Source organism: Plasmodium yoelii (assembly GCF_900002385.2).
Source record: "Plasmodium yoelii strain 17X genome assembly, chromosome: 14".
Lineage (NCBI taxonomy): Eukaryota > Apicomplexa > Aconoidasida > Haemosporida > Plasmodiidae > Plasmodium > Plasmodium yoelii.
In genome coordinates, this window is record NC_036186.2 from 2477559 (window position 1) to 2500768 (window position 23210).

Here is a 23210-nt window from a genome sequence, read left to right on the forward strand (position 1 = left end):
CGTTGATAGAAAAATGCTCCTCTTATCCCCCAAAAAAAAATTTATGTATTCCTAATTAATTTTCATTTTCCCTTATTTATATATATTATATTTATGAAAATAGTTAAAGGAATTTTTTAAAGAAAATATAATTTTTCATATTATGCATGGATTTATTTTTTGTTATGTTTATAATTATTTTTCCAATAATAAATTATATTTTTAATAATTTTTAATAATGTTTTATGCGCAGAAAAATATGTAATATGGCTCATTATTTTTTTCACAAATTTTTACTTATTTTTCCTTACATTTTCTCAGTATTATAATAAATATACATATTGTATATATAATACATATATGTGAATATATATATGTGAATATATTTTGTTATTTTTTTAAAAAATTGTCCATTAATAATGAATATATATATATGGCGAAATATGGCGAAATGTGACAAAATATGACAAAAAATATATATAATGTATATAAAATAATATTTAGTGCCAATATCACATATGTATATGTAGTATATATATTATATATGTATATAATATATATCCAAAATATATATCCAAATATATATCCAAATATATATCCAAATATATATGCAAAATATATGTAATATATTATATATGTGGGTAATTTTGCTTAATAACTAGTACGTTAATTTTATTGGCATATTATATATATTAAATATACATAAATTTTTGCTTTTTTTTTTTTACATTTTTTTTGAAATAAATTGGGAAAATATGCATATATATTTAACAAATAAAAAATCGCCTTGACATGCCCTTTTTTGTATGTTATATATAATTTGTATTTTGTTTATATAGAATATGTATTATCATGATATATATATATAATATGTATACATGATACACATATAAAATATATATAATATTTTTTTTCCATGTTGAAAATTATATGATATATAAAATATTTGTATCATATAAAGAACAGATTAAAAAAAAAAAAAAAAAAAAAAAAATGGATAAAAATTGCTAAAAGTATGAAATAATATATATTTAACTATATCCATTTAACAATATTAATGAGAAAAATTCAAAAAAAAAAAAAAAAAAAAAAAAAAAAAAAATGTATATAAAGCATACATATAGCATACAGTAATAAAAGTAATACCATATTAATATTAATGAAAATAAAAAATTTGTGCATATATTGAAGTATGCATGTATGTGTGCATACATGTACATATAATTATATATTAAGTTGTATATAATCCCAATGTATAAAAAAAAATATACATTAAGTATACAACAGATATACATATGCATAGATTTGTTAATAAATGTGCATGTATATGCCAAGTAGCATTTTTTGTTTTTATGTAATAATAAGAGAATAAAATATAAGGGATAAATATAGTAACAGAAAATAACTATAACAATAAAAAAAAATTAAGAAGCGAATTGTAAAAATTAAACACAAATGAATATTTGTATACATATATATATGTACAGATAAATGTGTTTTTATTTTGATCATTCGCAAAATGAAGAACCAACAAAAAAGAAATATAAAAAATATAAATACAAGTAATAAAGATGATAAAAATATAATAAATTTTGAAAATAACGATAATACACGACATAATAATAAACCTTCGAGAATAGGAGGCAGTAATGAAATATCAAATAAAAAAAATATTGAAAAGGATGATAAAACAGATGAAAATATGAAAAATAAAGCAAGTGAAAATATGAAAAATAAAGCAAGTGAAAATATGAAAAATAAAACAGATGAAAATATGAAAAATAAAACAGATGAAAATATGAAAAATAAAACAAAGATGAATAATATAAAAAATACAGAAAAAAAACAAAATTCAAGAAACATTACTGATTCAAATACACGAGATAATATAAAAATAAATAAAAATGAAAAAGAAAATTTTGATAAATCTAATAGTAATGATTCGAAAAAAAATAAAAAAGTTTTAAATAATAAAATCAAAAATCTTAGGCATAGTTACAGCAACAATAGTAGCAATACAAATAAAAAAGACAAAACTTCAAGTTCAGTAGATTCTGATAATGACATGAACAAATTTTCAGAGCCAGCCACAGCGAATAGCTTAAAAAGAAGCAATAGCTTAACAAAAAAATCGAACGAAAAAAATGGAAACGAAAAAAAAATGAGCGAAACAAAATCGAACGAAAAAAATGGGAACGAAAAAAAAATGAGCGAAACAAAATCGAACGAAAAAAAAATGAACGAAAAAAAAATGAATGAAAAAAAATCGAACGATAGTGATGATAACAATTCAAGTGAATCGACGTCATACAATTTGAAAAAAAAGAATAGACTAAGTAGTTATGATAGTGAAACATTGAAAAAGCAATCTAAAAAAAATAAAAATTTATCTGAAAATTCGAATAAAAAAGAAGGAAATAAAAAGAGTGTTTTAAATAATAAAAAAAATGTAAAAGGAAAAAATGAAAATGATTATTCAACTTCTGAAGATGATACAAATAAAAAAAATAAAAATAAAAAAAGTGGAAATGTAAAAAATAAAGGGAAAACGATTATAGAAAATGAAAATGAAGAAGAAGAAGATGAAGAAGAAGGAAATGAGGAGGCGGAAGAAGATGAAGAAGAAGCAAATGAGGAAGAGGATGAAGAGGATGAAGAGGAAGAAAGTGATGAGGGATACAAACGAAATAGATTAAGAAGATCTAATAGTGTAAAAAATAAAAAAAGTGGAATAAATCGAAATAATCGAAATAGTAAAATTGTGAAAAAAAATAAAAATATAAAATCGAATAAAGATAAATGTGTATCTAATAATAAATCTGGAAAGAGTAAAATAAAAAACGTAAAAAATGAAGAAAACGAAGAAGAAGAAGAAAAAGAGGAGAGTTCATATTTTGATGAATATATATATTCTAATGAAGAAAGAAAAGCAATTTTAGAAGAAAAGGAAAGAAAAAAACAAATAAAAGAAGGATATATAAAAAAAATGAAATTAAATAAATATGCAGATGATGAAACAATCGAATTTATTAATAATCCAAATTATATTATGGTGTTATTATTTTTAACTATTTATAAAAATATTGTAAAAATTGAATGGAATTTTAAAGATGTAGATGATATGTTTCAAAATAAAGAAAATACAGAATTTGGAAGAAATTTAATTTTGAAACTATTTTTTTTTTTAGGTCGTTATTTTAATTCTAAATCAGTTTTTATGTATAAATATATATCTAGAATATTTCAAGATAAACAAAATGCTTTAGTAAAAGTTGTCAAATTTAATGAATTATTTCCAATACTAAATGAAAATCCAAATTATAAAAATAGTTCAGGAAGTAATTCCAAAAAAAAAAAAGATAAAAGAGGAAAAAAAAATAAAAATATCATAAAAACAGATGAAATGTTTGATGGGCTTGTAGAAAATGAAGATCATATTGATTATCCAAACGAATTTGATTATGATGCTCTTACACATGAAGAGGAAGGAGAGGAATATGATGAATCAGATGATGATGTAGAAAATAATGAGATAAAAGAAAATAGTGAAAATGATCAAACTTTTTCAGAAATGGAAAAAGATAATAATATTGTTAAAGATGAAAATAAACTCGATAAGAAAGAAGATGATGTAAATTGCAAAAATTCATTCGACGTTGATCACAACATAAAGGATGAACTTGCGCTCGAGCCGAAAGCCGAAATGGTAAAGGCGGAGGAAAATGAGGGGAAAAAGGGGGAGGAAGAAAAGGAAGAAAAGGAAGAAAAAAAGGAAGAAAATTGTGGAGAAAACCATGGCGAAAATGGTGGTGGTGGTGATGGTGGCGATGGTGGCGATGGTGGCGACGGGCTGAGCAAAAAGCTGTTTTTAGAGTGGAGCGATTTGAACATAATATCAAAATTAAGAATCATTAGAATGTTATTAAATTTAGTTTTATGCGAAAGTAATAATTTAAAAAAAATGATATCATCTGAAAATATTGATTTAAATAATGGATATTTAGGAAAAATAAATAGTGATAAATATTGGTTCATTTTTAATGATACAGTTAATATTGAATTTAAATTATATGTTGAAAGAGAAGAGAAGGGTATTTTTGAATTTGTTTGTGATAATGATGATGTTTTATATACAGTAGGATATAATATGTTAAAACATGCAAATACAAAAGAAATGGGTGATATGTTAATAGAAAAATATAATAAAATTTGTAGAGAAAGAAGAAATCGAAATCGAATTTTAAAACAACAAAAAAAATTATATGATAATTTAAATAATGAACAATTATTATATGGTTCTAAAAAAAGGCAACATAAGCAAGTAGAACATTTTAGTTTTGATGATGATAAAATGCGAAAAAAAAAAAATGAAAATATAATTGGTAATAATCCTTACTCTTTACAAAAAAATTCATATCAAAAGAATGACAGATCTTACAGATTAGCAACAAGAAATGCACAAAAAGAAAATGCGGAAAATGCGGAAAATGTGGAAAATGTGGAAAATGTCGAAAATGGAGAATATTTTGAAGGTTGGAGAAATGGTGAAAATGGAAATAGTAGTAGCAATGTTTTAGGAATGAATGATGAAAAGGTGGGAAGATTAAATATGATGGATAGTGGTAATAATAATAATTACCAGAGTGGAAACATAAATAATATTAACAATTCGAATGTGGGTGTAGTTGTAAAAGTACCATTAAAAAGAGGAAGAAAAAAAAAATCTGAAAAAAAAAAACGTGGTCGGAAAAAAAAAATAGTTATAGAAGAAGGTATGGATCCTAATAATTCATTAAAAAATGAAATAAAAAAAATAATAAAAACAAAAAGAGCTCCATATACAAAAAGAAGTGTTAAACCAATTGTTTCGATAAAATATGGAACTAGAAGCAATTCTTTAACAAAATATGAAAGTGAGCAAATGCAATTTAATATGTATGATATAAATAATCATCAAAATTTACAAAATAGTAATTTTTATAAAAATAATAATATAAATAATAATAAAATTTTTAATCCTAATATTCATTTAAATAATTTTTATAATCCTAATATATCAGGGCCATATAATATACATAATAACATAATTAATTTGAGGAATCAAAAAACAAATCCTCCTAATAATTATAATTTTCCTTATATTTATAACCCACCTTTATATAATCAATATTACATGTATAATGGTTCTATGTATATGTACAATTCAGGAATAAATGGAAATCCAATTAACAATTCTAATAATCTAAAAGATGAAAAAAATGAAAATGGATATATAAATGATACACCACTTGACCCAACCATTAGAAATGAAATTACATCAATTGGAAATAATAACAAAACTGCGAAAATGAATCAAATTAGTGAGCATGCAAATGATATTGGTAATGTTACTAATTCGGGTCTGAAAATAAATGGTGTGCCTCAAAATGGGAATGAATTGGGAAATATAAATCGAGGAAATGTTGATAATAATAATAATGTGGAATCAAATAATAATGATTCTATTCATAAATATAATTCTTACATCTCAAATAGAAGTAATAATACAGTGAATCATATGAATGATCATCATATATATAACCCTATGTATAATTTAAAATTTCCATATGTAAATAATGATATATTGAATTATAATTATAATTTAGCTAATTATCAAAATTATAATTATGATAAAACGAATAAAAATATGTTTAAAAGATATCCTAATTTTATTCCAAATAATTTCCCACAATATAATAATATGCACATGTATCCAGGGTTTAATTCGTATCCCATGAATTACCAAACAGGGCAAGGAGCTCCGATTTTGAAAAGTAATTTTAGTAATGAAGCGAACGAAATTGTAGAAACGAATGCAAGCAATGTTGCTACTGCCACTGTCAACAATAATAATGATAATAGTGTGGGAAATGGGTTAGAAACCATTTCTAAAATGAATGATGATAGCAATTTAAATAGAATTATGAATATGAATAATGAAATTATAAAAAATGATGATAAATTATATGGTGATGTACAAACTAGTGTGAAAATAAATGAAGATTCTATTAAATTAAGTAATGAAAATGAAAAAATAGGAGATCAAAATGTTATTAGTAGTGGTGATGTAATAAATAATCAAGTTAATTTGTCAGTGGAAAATAGTTCTAAAAATGTTGATGGAAATGGAATCTAGAATAATATTAATATTGTTTGAAAATAAATAAATAAAATTATACGAGATTGTATATTTATGATATCTATATATACAATTGTTTGTCCTTTTTTTCTTTTTTCGATGTATATTAAATATGACTATACAAATTATATGGATAAACTAGGAGATACATAATAATTGTGGGAATGCAAGCTGTAAATTAGCTTGCTGCCAAAGATATAAGCATTATTATTATCACTATTATCACTATTATCACTATTATCACTATTATCACTATTTTTATTATTATCACTATTTTTATATATACATGTGTGTACGTGTAAATATGTTTTGTTGTCTTCTTCTCTTCACACCAATAAAATTATGTTTATATATTTGCAATTTCAAAGAGCATACAAATTTGTTAACTAAATTTGACAGATATTTATGTGAATGAATATATATTCTTTCACTTTTAATTTTTTATGTTTAGCAGAATTGGATTAGTTTATATTTTCTGTATATATATGATAACGGCATGGATACCATTTTTTCTTTTTTTTCATTATGCCTTTTTTATTTTTTTTTTATTATGCATTTTTTATTTTTTTGAAAAAAAAATTCTTTATATTGTTAAATATGGTTTATATTTTATGTTAATTTTACTGTTTTCTCTTTTTTTATCAACATTTAAGGAAATATACACTGTACATATATGTATATATATATATATGTATATATAAATATATATAAAAATTAATTTGACAAATTTAATTGTACTATAACAGGAAATGATGATAGGATTGTCACACGATATGGTCCATAGATGTTGTATTTTTTGTTTACGTAAGTAAACGATAATATGCACAATATGTAAATATGCACAATAATATTTTTTATTTTTTATTTTTTATTTTTTATTTTTTATTTTTTATTGAAATCAGATATAAGTTGGTATGCTCATTTTTATTTAAATTGTTTGAATTTTATCCAAAAATAATCAACAGTTTTTAGATTGAGAAAAAATGCTAGGCTAAAAAAAAAAAAAAAAAAAAAAAAAAAATAGAATATATAACAGAAGATATAGAGAAACATAGCAGAAGCATAGCAGAAGATATAATGTTATGCGAACTTACTAATATTTTTATTTGAATAAATAAATGTGAATAAGTGATGTTGTTGATATATTGAATGAACCAACTATATTTTAAAAACAAAGCATGAAATATAAAAAAAAATAAATATCATGAAAGTTGAAATGGGTAAACAGTTTAGAAATTTTTTGAGAATAATAAATAATCAAGAAAAAAAAATCATAGATAAAAATGTTCTTGATGAATTACGAAATTGGGGAAAAGAAAAAGCGCAAGGGAATATCAAAATGTTAGAAGAGTATATAAAATACAAAAGTGTATTAAATGATTATTCAAATATTTTACAAGAAAATGAAAAAGAAAGTGAAAAAGAAAATGAGCAGATTGAGAAGGTTGCCAACTATGTTGGATTGACTACAAATTATTCGAAAAATAAATGAAAAATAAATAAAAAAAAAAGAAAAAAAAAAGGAAATTTTTTAAGTGTGTAGCTTTATATGCCATTAACGCGAATTTAATGTTTATACAAATGAAGGAGAATGAATGAGAATGAATGAGAATAGATGCAGATGTTATAAGCCTTGTCATTTTTTCTTTATTTTTTCTTATTTTTCTTAATTTTTTCTTAATTTTTTCTTTATTTTCTCTTCATTTTGTACATTTCCACTCTATGCATTGCGGAAACTGCAAGGACTGCATAATCCACATGAGTGATAATGGTTCATTAAAATTAAAAAGATGTTTTTTTTTTTTTTTTGTGTTAAACTAAAAAATTTATATTATCTCAAAAAAAAAAATGTAAGTATGAATGGAACGGAAATAAAGTGGTAAAATATATCCACGTTGGTTACGCATTATGTATATTAATATTTTCGAACATGTTTATAAAAATATATGATATAAAAATATACGCATTAATGTTAGCGTTTTCAAATTTAATTATTTCCATAATTTTCGTAAGGTAAAATTTTTCTCTGCATCTTGTTTCATAACTTTAGCAACAGCCATTTCAAAATCTTCCTGAGTAACATGAACCCGTCTTTCTCTTAATGCAAACATACCTGCTTCAGTACAAACAGCTTTAACTTCGGCTCCTGAACAATTATTCATATCAGTAGCAATTTTTACCATATCAATACCTCTCATTAAATTCATTTTTCTACTATGAATTTTGAGAATTTCAATACGTGCTTCTACATTTGGATTTGGAAATTCGATTTTCCTATCGATCCGTCCTGGTCTTAATAATGCATCATCTAATATATCAATTCTGTTAGTGCACATAATAACTTTAATATTTTGTGTCGACTCAAATCCATCTAGTTGATTTAATAATTCCATCATGGTTCTTTGAACTTCTGAATCTCCATGTTCACCTTCTATTCTTTGACTTCCAATAGAATCAATTTCATCCATAAAAATAATAGATGGTGCATGTTCTCTAGCCATAACAAATAATTCTCTAACCATACGAGATCCTTCTCCAATATATTTCTGAACAAGTTCAGAACCCGAAACTCTAATAAATGTACAATCTGTATGATGTGCTACAGCACGTGCTAATAAAGTTTTGCCTGTACCTGGTGGACCATATAATAATACACCTTTAGGTTGAGATATACCTAACGATTCAAATATTTCTGGATGTTTAACTGGTAATTCAATAACTTCTTTAACTTCTTTAACTTGTTGATCTAATCCTCCAACCATTTCATATGTTGAGTCAGGTACTTTTTCAACTTTCATTAATGAAACAAGTGGATCAACCTTACTTGGTAATATTTTATGTAACTTATATGAATCATTATATAAAGCTACTCTTGTATTTGGTGTACATTTAGCTATATCTATATGGCTAGCTATATCTACTACATATTTACCTTCTGGATTTATTTTAACAAGTACTTTATTTTTTCCCATTGGTTTAGCTATTTCACCAACATATGATGCAGCTTCTAATAAATATTGAATTTCATCTCTTAATTCTCTAACTCTTGTATTTAATTCATTTCTTTGAGCTTCTAATCTTTTTTTATTTTGTAATTTTTTATTTATAATTGATTCATATTCTTCTATTTTCATTTCATAATAAGTTTTGATACCTGATTGTGTTTCTTCATCATTTTTATTTCCATTACTTTTATCATTTTCATTTTTTGTTCCTTCTCCTAAATTACTTGATCTCATTTGCATATCAACTGCTGCCATATTTCACTTTTATTATGTCCCCCAAAAAAAAATAATAAAATAAATGTGATAATTTTTGTATATATAATGATTTATTTGCTTGACGTGTGCATGTAATAAGAATGAATAAACTTATATATATGTTACACTTAATAACTTTTGTGTTTCTTTTCATTAACCCTTTGAATTTTGGGTATATATTTATGTGTTTACGAATTCGAGCACATATCACTAATGTATGAGTGGAAATTTTATTACTATCAAACGTTTTAAAAAATAAAAAAAAGTTAAGAAAAAGTAAAAAAAAGTTAAGAAAAATGTAAAAAAAAGTTAAGAAAAATGTAAAAAAAAGTTAAGAAAAATGTAAAAAAAAGTTAAGAAAAATGTAATAAAGTAATAGTGTAGCAGTATTATTATTTATTGCTTTAATAGAAGGAAAAAAAAAAAAAAAAAAATTAGAAATATGACATTCAGCTGTATAAAATATATGAATTGTATATTATTGAATAAATTTTTCTTATATTATTGTATGTTTATTATATATATAATATAATTTATATATTCACGTGGCAAATATATTTTTTTTCCATATTTATTTGCACTTTTTTCTTTTTATACCATTATACTTATTTCCTTTTTTTATTATTTTTTTTTCTCTTCTTTTCCTTTTTTGGTTATTATTTGTACACCGTTATGCTACAAAACAAATTGTTCGTTCGTTTGTTCGTTCGTTTTAGCATTGTTAATAGTTGGATAATTTTGTGAACACTTATGGTTAGGTAATAATTATAAAAGTATGCTACCTTTTTTCACTTTTGGGCGCGCATATTTTTACACAAATAACACATAATATATATACATATGTAGATATGTTTTATATTTTTTCACATTTCACTAAATAATTTCCTGTATAGCAAAAAGGCTTATTTATAATATAATTATATATTTTGCAAAGAAAGGTATCTTTATAATTGCTACAAAAATAACAATATGAATCCTACTTTATAATAATTATTTGGCGTCGCATTAGTACACCTAATATATGTTATTTTTATTACACTATTCCAAGCTTATAATATAAAAATCGATTTTTTATATTTCTATTTCAAAATAGCTGTATATATAACCATACCAAATATAAAAGTGACCTAATTATTTACCTTTATAATGATATGCTATTTTCCCCAATATGATGTCCTTACATATACATTAGTAAGATTTGTTTTATTATTTTTTAAAGCGAATTTAAATGATATAAAAGTTAAATTAAAAGAGAAACTCATAAAAAATAGGGGAAAAAAAACATGATATGTTCATAAAAGAGCATAGTATTTTATGTACCAAATAAAAAAAATTATTATGTGTGCATGTAAAATAAGGGAAATAGTTTATTAAAAATTGTAAATATAATACACATGTATCTATATCTGTAAATATACAGAATTAAAACAAATGTTAGTGTAAATCATGAAATAATAAAATGTAGGATTTTACAAAAAAAAAAAAAAATATATATATATATATGCCCAAATTTGTTCTTTAAAATTTTATACTAATTTGACCTGCACAGTACAGAAATTGTGTAGGAAGCTATAATTTGTCTATTGAAAAAATAATTTTGGCTAGTCAACTTTTTCTCGTTAATTATATTTAGTATGTCTGAATAAATATGTGCAATATGCATATTGTTCCGTTTTAATGATTCTTTCATTATAGTAGTTGAATTAACAGTATCCAAAGTTGTGATAATCTGAAATATTTTTTTAATATATTTTAATTTAATAAAATAAAAAAAATCATTTTTGGGGGTAACTTTGTTTATGTGATAAAAAATTTTATAATCTGTTAATAAAGAATTATAAATATTATTTTCTGTAGGTTGAATGTTATTTAAATAATAAAATAATTTTATAATAAAACCCCAATATATATATAAAAATGTTAAAAGTTGTGATTTATGTAAAGGGATGATAAAAGTATTATGTTCTTTTGATGATATTATTTTTCTGTTATTATAAAAAAAGTTAAAATAATCAAGTAATTTATAAATATTAACTAGAGTTAGCGAAAAATGAGTAAGCACAATTTTATTTTCTTCATTTTTTTTACATAATGTTAAAATGTTGTATAAATAACCGGTAATTGAATAAATTAAATTCGAAATTGTCTGATTCATATTTTCCAAATGGTTCGAAATGTGTTTTATATCATCTGGCCCTGTATTAAGAATATTACAACTTTGGCTAGTATTACAAGTTTGAGTAGTGTTAGAATTTTGGCTAGTAGTTGTACAACTTTTGGTGTGTTTATTTTTCAAAAGTATTACATATTTAGCTAGTAAAAATAATTGTAGATTTAAAAATTTACTAAAGGTTATATAATATGGGAAAAAAAAAGGAACATTCTTTACATATGCCAAAAAAAACATGGGAACAATTTGAATTAAAGAATGTTTATTTTCAGTGTATAAAATATATTTATTTTTTTTTTTATTATTTAATAAATAATGGAATAAATATTTTTGTATATTTTTGATAAAAATTATAGAAAAATGTTCCATCTTTTTATGATCATCTATAGAATAATAATTCCAATATTTTGATAATTTTTGAAAAATTATAGAAATTTGATATATATCAAATGTATTAATTCTTTTAAAAACTTCTTTCTCAATACATTTAAATAAATAATTGTTATTTGGATATTTAAATTTGTGAAAGGAATCTATAATTAAGCATAAATCAATGTTATTAAATTGGGGTAGCATATTGACTATTTTATTATAAATATAGCTATTATAAAAAAAAAAAGAAAATGAGAAAGGTACAGATAAATTAACATTACTATATTGCCGATCAACATTAGACAGTATGTTTATTAAAACACAAAAAGTTCGGGGAACTAATATATCAAACATTTTATAGTCTAAATTATTTAATAAAAGGATATCATCATTTTGTTTATTCATCGTACAGTTATTATTACTACTACTATTATTACTACTATTGTTATTATCATCATTATTATCATCATTATCATTATTATCATCATTATCATTATCATATTGTGAGGACACTAAACCATGTGCTACATTTTCGTCATCCCCTTTTGTATGCATATCTATAGGGTTGGCTTGTTTAGTTACTATATTTTGATCATAATATTGAGGAAATAAAATAAATTTTAACAAAGGAATATAATTTATATTGTTATATTTTGATGAAAAAACTTGTAATACACTAATCCAATTATTTAAATTATCATGTGTATATATATTTTTTTTTAATATATTATGAATAATATATTCATTTATTTCTTTTAAAATAAAATTATATTTTTTTTTTTTTTTATAAGTATGAACAATATTAGGTATTAAAGTAAAATGAAGTTGTTTATTTTTTAATAATGGATAAATAATATTTTTATACATATGGTTTAAATGATATGAACTAATTGTAACAATTTTTGTATATCGAATAATATTATTTAATAAATTATTTTCACTTATTGATTTATTATAATTTTTAAAATTAACTATTATTTCTTCTAAACTATGTTTAATCAGCTGATTGTCTATGTTTTTTTTTTCTGATATTTTTCCTTCAGTAATTAGCTTTATTATTTGCCTATTCATTTTGAAGCTGTAAATATGGCTAGTTGCACACGTCTATTTGGATACGTCTATTTGGACATTTTATTTGGACATTTTATTTGGACATTCTTTTGTACATTCTTTTGTGCATTCTTTTGTACATTCTTTTGTACATTTTATTTGTATATGGGTGTGTGTGGATTTTTTTTTATGCATTCCTTCTCAGAACTAGCTATAAATAGGACTAAACATAATTTTTTCAATTATTAATTATCACCATTTTTTTTCTTCATACTTTCCATATATTTATGTATTATAATTTTTATTATTTATTTATTTATGTTATATTTTGGGAAGCAAGCCATTTGTTGCAGTATCATATTAGAAGTGTAGGAACAGGTCGAGCTGCACATATGTATTTTTTTTAATTTTTTTAATTTTTTTTAATTTTTTTTATTTCTTTTATTTTATTTTATTTTTCTTATATATACATATTTGTTCTCTGTTTCAATATTTTTGGTATGCTTTTTCTTCCCGATGGTTATTAAACAATGTGATAAAAAGGTGAACGATAAGCATATATTTGACTGTGTGCCGATTTAATTTGAAATGTTTGAATTTTATAATTTTAGGGATACTTAGCGCTATATTGGTAATCTACCCAAATACATGTAACATAAAAAGAATGGGAAATATAAATATTTTTTACATATTTGTTATTTACAAAGATAAGATAATATTTTATATTATATATCTCAATTGGGCTAATACGTTAGTTCATTAATAATGCAATTTAGAACATACTAAAAATGTATCCATGCTTATGCATGTATATATGTATATAGAAATTGTTTCTTTTGTAGAAAAATATATTATTTTACTTTTTGGAAAACTATTATGATAGTGTTTCGAGAAATATTTATTTCTACATATGTATGAATGTCATATAATACTGCAAAGTTTTTTTTTTTCGATTTTTTTTTTATTTTTTTTTTATTTTTTTTTCGATTTTTTTTATAATTTTTTTTTTAAAAACCTAACAAATGTAAAAGGATATTTTCATTTATCAAAAGATATAAAATTGGGTAGATGGTTATTTATTTTTTTGTTTATTTTATTTTTATATTTAAAAAAAAAAAAAGATTAATTTTTATAAACAACATATTTTAATGGAGAATTGTTCATTTTAAATAATGGCTTAAATAGAAATATATATTATTAAATTTAATTTATTTTTTTAAATTTTATAATCTCTTAAGTTTTTAATATTAGCTTTTATTTTTATAATTTTTACATTTTTATGTTACGTTTTTTTATATTTCTTCTTTTTCCATATATAATAAAATATAGAAATGTAAATAAATGATATATATTTTTAATAATAAAGGCTATTGTTTCCTGAAAAGGCATATAAAAGGTTATTAAAAGAGAGGGGAGGACATCTTGTATATTCCTTATCTTGTATATTCCTTATTTTGCATATTCCTTATTTTGCATATTCTTTATTTTGTACATTCTTTATTTGCATATTCTTTATTTTTATTATTTTTTTTAAAATAAAGCTCTTGTATAAATTTTTGATCATTTCAATATTGTGTTGTATAACCATGGAGTATAAAAAAACAAAAAGACCAAACCAATACGTCTTTGAAGGAAGCAAACACAACTCAAAGGTGTGTTCATATTCTACAATTGTATAAGTTTGTTATGTGTGCTGTATATATCTATTCATTTGTTTGCTCATTGTTTGTTCATGTGTTTGCTCATTGTTTGTTTATCTTATTTGCTCATTTTCAGAGACAAAAGATAAATGTGAATGCGCAATGTAAAGGCATCTTGATGTCCGCATTGAGTAATAGAAGAACGAATGCTGGAATTAAAGAATTGCTGAATTTTATAAATTTGAATTTTCCTGCTAATAATAATGATGTGATTAAGAAAATTGAAGCAACTGATGAAGTAAATAAAAAGGTAAATGGTGAAGCAAATAACGAAGTAAATGTTGAAGTAAATGTTGAAGTAAATGGTGAAGAAAATGGTGAGGAAAATAAAATTAGTACAATTGAAAAAGAATTAAAAGATGAAATATGCAAAGCAAATTCTGAACACAATAGATTTGTACCTCTTCGAAATATAATTAAAAATTTTACATTTATAAAATTTAATAATGATAATGATTTAAACCCTTCAGATATTATTAACAAAACATTTATGTTAGCTACTAATAAAAAAGAAAAATATTTTTTTAGAAATATTTGTAAAATTATACCATTAGATACTATATGTAAACCACATCTTTCACCATTTATAAAAACACTTCTTCCATTAATGAGAAAACATTTTACTGATGGAAAATGTATGGAAGATACATTCACAGTCAATTATTTGTTAAAGATAATGAATGTCCCCGACGAGAAAACTGACGAAAAAAATGACGAAAAAAATGAAGGAAAAAATGACGAAAAAAATGGGGAAAAAAGTGAGGAAAAAAATGAAGGAAAAAATGACGAAAAAAATGAAGGAAAAAATGACGAAAAAAATGAAGGAAAAAATGACGAAAAAAATGAAGGAAAAAGTGGCGAAAAAAGTGAGGAAAAAAGTGAGGAAAAAAGTGGGGAAAAAAATGAAGACAGTTCTGGAAATAAAAAGTCGTGGGCTTTAATATACAAATGCTGTAACACGAAAACATTAACTAAGAGAGATGTTTTAAAAGTGTTGGACAATTGCATAGGAAATAATTATTCTGTCAATTTAACAAAACCAGACATGGCAATAATAGTCTATGTTACAGAGGTAAATTATTTTATTCGCTATATTTATTATTATTATATTTGTTATTATTATTATTATTATTTTTTTTTTTTTTTTTTTTTTTTTCAGATTATGTGCGGTATAAGTATAGTCAAGGACTATGCAAGCACAAGAAAATTTAATATCGGATCTTTTAATGATGACTCTTAATTTGTTTATACAATATCTTGATTGTGTTATAAATAATTATAATGTTTATTATTTCATATAGAAGAAGGGATAAATGTATAGTCTGTGCTGATATATTAATAAAAGAATTAAGCTTGACAAATTAAAAAATAAATAAAATAAATAATAGATAATGGACTAATATTAATAATGAAGATATGCATAGATATTAAAAATATGCATAGATATTAAGTTAAAGATAAATTTTATAGAATATTATTTTTTTTTAAATCATTTGCATATTGCTTTTATATGTATTTTCTCAAGTCTTTTTTATTGGATAGGATAAACGGTTTTTAAATTATAGATTTGTTTCATATGAATTTAAAAAATTTGCATTTTCTTTTATTATACTTTTACATAAATTCTACTTATTTAGTTTATTTTTTTTTAATTAAAGTTGTTCATTTTTAATTAACAATACATGTGTAAATGTAAACATGAGTATAAAAAAAATAACATTTTGTCTTAAAAATAAAAATCACTAATAAAAATCACTAATAAAAATCACTAATAAAAATCACTAATAAAAATCACTAATAAAAATCACTAATAAAAATCATTAATAAAAATAGTTTCCTTAAATCATTAGTAAAATGTACATATTTTATAAATTTGCCCGTCTAATGGGATGCGAAAAAAAAATAAAGTAAAAAAATAAGATAAAAAAAATAAGGTAAACAAAAATAAGGTAAACAAAATAAAGAAAATAGCTTTGATGAATATAAAATGGATAACGAACAAATAGAACTCCGAAAATTGTTAAAAAAATTAAAAAAAAAAAAAATTGGATTACCTTTTAAATATGAAAATAATGGTATATTTGATATAACAAACGATGAAAAGGAATATAATGATTATATTAACGATATAGAGAGTGATAATAATATTAAAAAATATAAAGACGTATATAATAATTTTGAAAATAATATAAATAATTATTTTAGTGAATATACTGAAAGAATAATATGTTCATCTATAAATCGTAATTTTAAAATACATAATAAAAAAATTGAAGGTATATTTAGTACACCATTTGATACAATATATCAAGAATTTAACTATGGAACATTAAGGACGCAAAAATTAAGAGATTATGAAAATCGAAAAAAATATTTCACTTCCCCTTTATCTGAAATAGAGAGCGAGTATATCATAATAAAATATGAATTAACTATGCACCGCATATAAAGTTTTTTGTCCTTTTTTTGTCCCTTTTTTGTCCCTTTTTTGTCCCTTTTTTGTCCCTTTTTTGTCCCTTTTTTGTCCCTTTTTTGTCCTTTTTTTGTCCCTTTTTTGTCCCTTTTTTGTCCCTTTGTTTGTCCTTTTTTTGTGTATATTTTGCTATTATTTACAACTGTTTTATTTTGTTAGTTCCTCTGATTTTTCGATTAGCTCTGATAAAATCAACAAAGATGAAGATGTGTATTTAAAAGACATAACAAAATGTGGAAATTAAAAATTGTAAATTTGTACAAAAATTAAGAGAATAGGAAAATATATTTATCATTAACTTTTCACAAATAATACATTAAAAAATTCAATCTAAAAAACCCATTTTTATATGCATGTATATGGATAGCATAACACCTGTGTACTTTTAGTAATTCGTTATTTATTTTAACAATAGGAATAAAAGAATATATTCAATATTGAAGTTATTTTAATTTTATGGCTTTATTTTATTTGGTTTTAAAGTATTCCATGTTAATAAAAACCTGAAATAGCTAGCTATTTTTTTTACTTTGTTTATTATTTGTTAATAAAAAATAGAGAATTTTTAGCTATATTTTTTTTATATGCTACATTTTTTATTTTTTTTTCTTACAATTCATATAAATTTATATTAATTTCATATGAAATAAATTATGAATAAAAAATTGTTCATTTTTCGAATAGCTAATTTAAGACATTTAATATGACAACAATATATTTCTAAATCGATCATTTGTTAAATGTATTTACTTAACTATTCATGGTTCGAAATTGAGAATAATAAAATAGATAACACAATATTCTATGTTGTTATTTTTTGGTTAATCTTTTAACAATAACATATATTTACCACGATGTAAATTATAATTTATGGCTTATTGCATATTAATATATTTTTTTAGATTTCCTATTATTATTATTATATTTTTTATATTTATTTGGTTTATTCTTAAAGAATATTATAATACAAAAGTAGAAGAAAATAGTTGGTCAAATATATTTTAAATGTAAATCATATTCATTCTCTATATGTTGATTTTGTATTTAAAATTATTATACAATAAAGATTAAGAGGGTTTTATATTCGAATAATTTATTTTTGCACATTTGAATTGTATATTATAAGACCAAAAGAATATATCCGTAAATAGCATTGAGGTGGCGAATAAAGTATATACAAATGGATACAAAATGAATAATATATACATACATGGAAATAAGACAAATATTGCTAATATATATCATTGTGAAAGCATTGTATTTGTATCCACAAATATTGTATATGATAAAACTAAAGAGATATAAATTAAAGAAAAAAAAATACAATGATAAAAATAAAGGTTTGGATAAAACATGATATACAGGTCAATTATATAAGTATAATATATTACATGTATTTAAAAAATGTGTAATAAAAAAAGTTGTTTATTATTATTTTTTACATTTTTCATATTTTTTACATTTTTCATATTTTTGAAAATGGTAATTACTATTCGAAATGTTTTTGAAGAATGTTGAGATAAGGACATGCATGAGGATGGTAAAAAATAATTCGTCCGATCGATTTAATTTGGAATGTCGTTTTTTTTATTATTTTTTTTATTATTTTTTTATTATTTTTTTTATTATTTTTATTATTTTTTTATTTTTTTTTATTATTTTTTTCACCATTTAATTATATCGTTTTGATATAATACAACATTGCATGTATTTTTAAAAGTATGGAGAATTTCCAAAATGTATATGATGAATGATAAAATTTATTTACTACATATTAATAATAACATATATATATTTTTTTTTATAAATTAATATTGTTTAAATGAGAAATATATAGAAATATAATTTGTATATGTTTTTATACACTTAATATACTTTATTTATAGGAAAAAAAAAATTTACAAAATGGATATTAATTAGCTTTCTACATGGATACACAATATCTTAGTAAAATAATACAGAATGTTATAAATAATTTTAAAAGTATTTTTTTTATATAACTTTTTTTATTTGATTTGTTAATTTAATAATATATTTTTTTTTTTTAAATATATAGGGATTTTATCATTTTATCCTATAATATACCACATCATTATAATATATAAAAAGAAAAAGATTTTATATTTATATATGTGGGGAATTTTATAAATAAATTCAACATATTTTACAAAATTAATAAAAAAATAATATGTACATATAACATATGCATTTAAATTATAAATTATACACCCCTTTTAAAATATTCTTTGTGAGTACTTAAAAAAAAAAAAAAAATATTTTATTTATAATATATATACATTTTTTTTATTCTTATAATATAAATGGGAAAATAGTAAAAATATATTTTAATTAGGTATTTTTATTTCTCATTATTTTTTGTATATCCATGATTTATTTTTTTTACTCTTATATATAATATCATAAATTTATTTAATATTGTTTAGCATTTTTTATTCATAATTATTCTTTTATATTTTTTTTTTCAATTTTTAAAAAAAAATATAAAAGTAAATATTTGTTTTTGTAATGACATCTACCTATATTTGATTGAATGTCGATCCTCTTCATGTATACATTTAAAATGTATGGATGTAAATTGTGAGGTTATTGAATAAGCATAAAGTAGATATTTATAAATAAATATGCATGCATGTATGTATATATTATATTATATGTATATACGTGAATGATTTATAGTCCCGGCTTTATATGTGTGTGATATATATCCACGCTTATGATACTTCGTTTGAATCTATGTATTTATATGTATTATATTTTTGTGAATATTTGTAAAATAATGCAAAAAAAAAATATAAAATGTTAAATAATATAAATAATAAAATAAAGGATGAAAATAAACTGAGTTCAATGTCAAATTATGTAGATAGGGAAAATGCAGATATCATGGGAATAGGTATAAAAAATAATTATATGACAATAAATAATTATTATGGAGAAAAAACAAATGAAAATATTTATTATAATGGAGAGTATATAAATAACGTTAATGATAATGTTGTTAAAAAAGTTGGTTATATAAATTATAATAATATGACAAACGAATTACCTAAAAGTGAAAATTGGAAAAATATTGAGGAATATAATAATGATCTTAATAAAAATAAAAGAAATAATCCAATTTATAATAATATAAATAATAATATTGAAATAAATGAATCTATAAAAAAGCAAAAAACAATAAATGATGATATATCATATTATTCAAATCCAAATATGCAATATAATAATATAATTAAAACAACTACTAATCAAGAATTTGACGAAATAAATCAATGGAATAATCTAAATTCATATGTAGAGAATGAAACATATCATATATATTCTCAAAATAGTAACAATAAAAATAATAATAACAATAGTAATGATAGTAGTATGTATGAATACCAAACAGTTAATGGTATAGATGGAATGAATCTAAATAATAATAATATAAACATATCTTCAAAATATGAAAATATTTCATTTCCTATGAAATATGAAAATAACCCAAATGAATGGTATATGACAAGTGATAATAGTGATTGGGTTGTAAATAAAGAATGTAATTGGTTATATAATTTTAAAGATAAATTATATTTTAATATAAAAAGTCAAGGAATTTATTTTGAGGAAAATGGTGATTTTTTTTTAGTTGACAATTCTATAGATAAAGGAGAAAAAGAAAATAATGGATATAGTGAGTATATATATGAAGATAATAAAAATAAATGTTTTGAAACAAATGTAAAAAAAAGTTATACTAATGAAAATGAAGACATCCAAAATAGTGGAGATAATAATAATTATTCTTCAACTAATGGAAATATTCAAAAACAATATTTAAATGAAAAAATGATAATTATTAATGATAGTGCTAATATAAACAATATGAACGGTGCAATAATGTTGTCTCCATCTAATGTTGGCCATGCTGATAATAATGACAATAATGAAGAGACTGTTGAAGAATTTAGTATGGTTTTGGAAGATGATTTAGTATGTGGTACTTGTAGTAAAATAGGTAGCCATAATCGAAATGAAAATGAAGATTTTTATATAACAAAAGATATATTAGATTTAAATAATGTATCCGAAAATGATAGTTTATGTTTTTTTAGTGCCGTTTTCGATGGGCATGGTGGATCGAATTGTGCTCGATATGTTATGTCTCATTTAAAAACAAATTTAATTGCTAAATTTCGACAATCTTTTTTAATTACTTGTAAAAAACATTATAAAGAGAAAAATACAAAAATAAATGAATTAAGTGTGGCTATTAAGGCATTATATGATAGTTGTATAAAAGGGTTTGAAATGACAGATAAAAATTACTTAGAATTATCCAAAAAATATGATTATAAAGATGGTGCAACATCTTGTGTCGTTTTAATTTATGGACCCGATGAAGATGGGTCGTTAAAAGTTTTATGTGCTAATTGTGGTGATTCATGTGCATTCATATGTCATGATAGAAAGCCAATAAAGTTATCATTACAACATAAGCCAGATTTACAAGAAGAAAGAATACGTATTTTAAGATGTGGAGGTATTATAGCAAATATTAATGGAATAAATAGAATAATTACAAAACATAAAGATAAAAATTCAAATAATCGAGAAAAAACATTTTTAGCTTTATCTACATCTAGATCTTTTGGAGACATTCCTTATAAAATTCCAAAAAAAATAGTTTTATGTAAACCATTTATTAGTGTTTATACTATTGATTTTGATTTAGATTCATTTCTAGTTCTAGCTACTGATGGTATATTAAATGTATTAACTGATGTTGAAATAATTGATATCATTTGGAAAAACATTCATCAAACTCCTGAATATGCAGCAGAAGAAGTTGTTAAGGAAGCCACAAAACGAGGATCAACAGATGACAAAACATGTACTGTTATTTTTTTCAATTGGAGAAAGGATATTTTTAATAAAAATACAAAAAATATGAATTTTGATCAAGTACCTCAATATGATTCAAATCCAGAGGTAAGAAAATATTTTATGAGTTTGAATAAAAAAAACTGTTTTTTCTAATGTTCACACATCCATACATATATATTACATTTTTTTAATATTATACATTTTATTTTGTTTTATTTTATTTTATTTTATTTTATTTTATTTCATTTTTTTTTTTTTTTTTTTTTTTCATAGGACATCAACATGTTTTCCGCAATATAACATTCTAAGGTATCACAATATCATTCCGACTTCCTTAGAATAATGACTTATTAGCTAGTCGTTTTATCTATATTTTTTAGCTAGATTTTTTAATTAGTTTTTTTAGCTAGATTTTTTAGCTAGTTTTTTTTTTTTTTTTTTAATTTTGCAAATTTAATGCCCAGGTGGAAATAAGTTTGTGATTTTAAAATGTAAAAAAAAAAAAACATAAGATTTTTCTGAATGAATTATTATTATGACATATATCACATATGTGTCTTAAAATATATTGGCTATATCATTTAACTTTGTGAAGAGAGAAAAAAAACAAATGATTTATTTTAGAAATAAATAACAATTTGTATTCTGCAAAAATGAGATAGTTGATTTGTTTTTATTTTTTTCAAGACCTCTTCACACAAATTATTATAAATCAATTTACTTATTAATTATATATTGACTATGTCCACATACCTATCAACCTAATTATTAATTAATTAATTATTTATTTATTTATTTTTTTTTTTTTATGTTTATGATATATTTGCATGAGCAAGTCTTTAAACAAGCATTCATTTCATTTTTTCATGAATGAAAAGTTGTAATTATAAATTATATGAAATGAGAAAAATATATATGGAATAAATATATAAAAATACTAAAACAAATGTCTAATACATTTCTTCTTTGTTTTTCAGAAATAAATATACTTTGTAGAATTTATTATTATTATTATTATTATTATTATTATATCTTGTTTCGTATAACTTTAATTCATGTTTTTTTTTTTTTTTTTTTTTTTATCCCCCTAACTTTACAAATAAGTCTTGCTTATAAATTCGAGCAAATATATATATAT

The 23210-nt window shown here is 21.7% G+C and overlaps 7 protein-coding genes across 7 annotated transcripts; 5 read left to right on the forward strand and 2 right to left on the reverse strand.

Moving 5' to 3' along the window:
- Positions 1-1498: 1498 nt before the first annotated feature.
- On the forward strand, positions 1499-6154 carry PY17X_1464200 (conserved Plasmodium protein, unknown function; the record flags this gene model as incomplete). The annotated part of the gene is made up of 1 exon (XM_725752.2): positions 1499-6154. The coding sequence occupies one exon, from the start codon at positions 1499-1501 to the stop codon at positions 6152-6154; it is 4656 nt and encodes a 1551-aa protein (XP_730845.2).
- Positions 6155-7361: 1207 nt separating this feature from the next.
- On the forward strand, positions 7362-7649 carry PY17X_1464300 (conserved Plasmodium protein, unknown function; the record flags this gene model as incomplete). Its single annotated transcript, XM_022957720.1, has 1 exon — positions 7362-7649. The coding sequence occupies one exon, from the start codon at positions 7362-7364 to the stop codon at positions 7647-7649; it is 288 nt and encodes a 95-aa protein (XP_022813063.1).
- A 499-nt stretch (positions 7650-8148) lies between these two features.
- PY17X_1464400 (uncharacterized protein) lies at positions 8149-9417 on the reverse strand (the record flags this gene model as incomplete). Its single annotated transcript, XM_725753.2, has 1 exon — positions 8149-9417. The coding sequence occupies one exon, from the start codon at positions 9415-9417 to the stop codon at positions 8149-8151; it is 1269 nt and encodes a 422-aa protein (XP_730846.2).
- A 1531-nt stretch (positions 9418-10948) lies between these two features.
- PY17X_1464500 (DNA-directed RNA polymerase III largest subunit) lies at positions 10949-13030 on the reverse strand (the record flags this gene model as incomplete). The annotated part of the gene is made up of 1 exon (XM_725754.1): positions 10949-13030. One exon carries the CDS (start codon positions 13028-13030, stop codon positions 10949-10951), a length of 2082 nt encoding a protein of 693 aa, XP_730847.1.
- Positions 13031-14595: 1565 nt separating this feature from the next.
- On the forward strand, positions 14596-15949 carry PY17X_1464600 (conserved protein, unknown function; the record flags this gene model as incomplete). Its single annotated transcript, XM_022957721.1, has 3 exons — positions 14596-14661; positions 14786-15781; positions 15869-15949. The coding sequence occupies 3 exons, from the start codon at positions 14596-14598 to the stop codon at positions 15947-15949; spliced, it is 1143 nt and encodes a 380-aa protein (XP_022813064.1).
- Positions 15950-16696: 747 nt separating this feature from the next.
- On the forward strand, positions 16697-17158 carry PY17X_1464700 (conserved Plasmodium protein, unknown function; the record flags this gene model as incomplete). The annotated part of the gene is made up of 1 exon (XM_725756.2): positions 16697-17158. One exon carries the CDS (start codon positions 16697-16699, stop codon positions 17156-17158), a length of 462 nt encoding a protein of 153 aa, XP_730849.2.
- Positions 17159-19999: 2841 nt separating this feature from the next.
- Positions 20000-22372, forward strand: PY17X_1464800 (uncharacterized protein; the record flags this gene model as incomplete). The annotated part of the gene is made up of 2 exons (XM_725757.1): positions 20000-22177; positions 22346-22372. 2 exons carry the CDS (start codon positions 20000-20002, stop codon positions 22370-22372), a joined length of 2205 nt encoding a protein of 734 aa, XP_730850.1.
- Positions 22373-23210: the final 838 nt, after the last annotated feature.